The 1,484-nt window shown below is 44.3% G+C and overlaps 1 protein-coding gene across 1 annotated transcript in view; it reads right to left on the bottom strand.

Annotated features, from left to right (window-relative positions):
• Positions 1-778: 778 nt before the first annotated feature.
• pkhd1l1 (polycystic kidney and hepatic disease 1 (autosomal recessive)-like 1) overlaps positions 779-1,484 on the bottom strand; it is a 68,604-nt gene continuing 67,898 nt past the window's right edge. The window contains exon 69 of the mRNA XM_015384431.1: positions 779-1,329. Within this exon, the coding sequence (XP_015239917.1) occupies positions 1,100-1,329 (230 nt within the window). The 3' untranslated portion in view covers positions 779-1,099. The remainder of the gene's footprint in view (positions 1,330-1,484) is intronic.

Genomic DNA, 1,484 nt, shown 5'->3' with positions numbered 1-1,484 from the left:
ATGATCAGAGTCTGGGTGATGTTTTATTTTGAAAAAAAAATTTAAAATTGGGGTATTCTCTCCCAATTCCATCAGTCGGTGCATCTGTGCGTCTTGACACAGGTTAATTCAGGTCAAGACTCATCCTATCTATAACATCCTATCTTTGTGAAGCAGGATTTTCTGCGGTTACAGCGACCAAAACAAAACTACGGAGCAGCTCTGTCATTGTCTCCGATTAAGCCTAGATGGGACCGGCTTGTTGTTTTATTTTTATGCTGGTTGTATTTGATTTGATCATTGTACTTGATCGTATGCGACAGATTCATCCTTCCAGCTGCGGTTGTGACGGTGTTACGGTGGGAACAGCTCCTCGTTTCAGGAAAACAAGTTTAGCAAATCCTGCTTTGAACTGTCCAACATTTTGAAAGCTGTCTTTAAGCAAATGAAAATCTGAGAATCAAACTCTGCAGGGATCTTCTGATAGACAATAATAATCCATGTCTGTCTTTGGATCCTTGAAGACTGTGAAAATGTTCCCCTTTCACCGCCTGGAACGCTGCATTTACACCCGTGGTTCATTTTCTATAGAGAAACTTCCTGAATTCATGTAATTCTCTGTAATTCCCAACTGTCGGATAAACAGACCTTCAGGCCTGATGGGGAAGATCAGCGCAGCTGGAAGTCATTTTGACCACTTCCTGCGGCCACGAGGAAGATGAAGAACAAAGATCCAAAAAACTGGACTCCAGCTTCCTGGACCATCAACAGAAAGACGCCAACAGAAGCAGAATCCTTTTAAAGTATATTTAATGTGAAACCATCAGTTAAAGTGCCAAAGTTTAAAACTTCATTTTCTTTGAGGTCAGTTTAATCTCAGAATTATTTCATTCCTTCATTTTAAATTGGCAAATATTTTACAAAATGCTGTAAAAATCAGGTAATAGGAGCCGAAATCTGAAGAAAAACATTAAAAGAACCGTAGAAAGCTTAAAAAAACTGGTGACCAAGATCCCTGGAGCCTTACTGACCACAGACTGGATCAGAACCCCCCCCCCCCTCATCTTTAGATAACCTCCACCGTCCAATCAAAGCCAGAAGAACCGGAGTAGAGCACAAGCTAACAGAGCGGGATAATGGTGGAGCAGCAGGCCGCCTCATAGATGATGCTGATCAGACACAGGCTGCCTACAGGCAAGGCAGCGCTGGAACTGAACACGCTGTCGTCGTCCGTGGTGGGGGGGCTCTCCGTGGTGGGGGGGCTCTCCGTGGTGGGGACGTTCTTCACAGAGAAAGATCTGGATTGGGCGCCCCAGTCCTTCAGAGTGAAGACCATCGTCAGGTTCTCCCCTGCAGAGAAGAGACGAGTCGTTAGAGGCTCAGACTGCAGCAGGGATTTACCATCAGGCAATACTAGGGCCCCAAGTTCCTGGGGGCCCCATAAAACTCTGTTTCCATGTATGGTTAATACAACTATTCCTTATTTCTGCACATTAATTATGTTT

This window comes from Cyprinodon variegatus, unplaced genomic scaffold (genome assembly GCF_000732505.1).
Source record: "Cyprinodon variegatus isolate N-32 unplaced genomic scaffold, C_variegatus-1.0 Scaffold312, whole genome shotgun sequence".
Classification (NCBI taxonomy): domain Eukaryota; kingdom Metazoa; phylum Chordata; class Actinopteri; order Cyprinodontiformes; family Cyprinodontidae; genus Cyprinodon; species Cyprinodon variegatus.
This window is presented reverse-complemented; position numbering and strand designations above follow the sequence as displayed.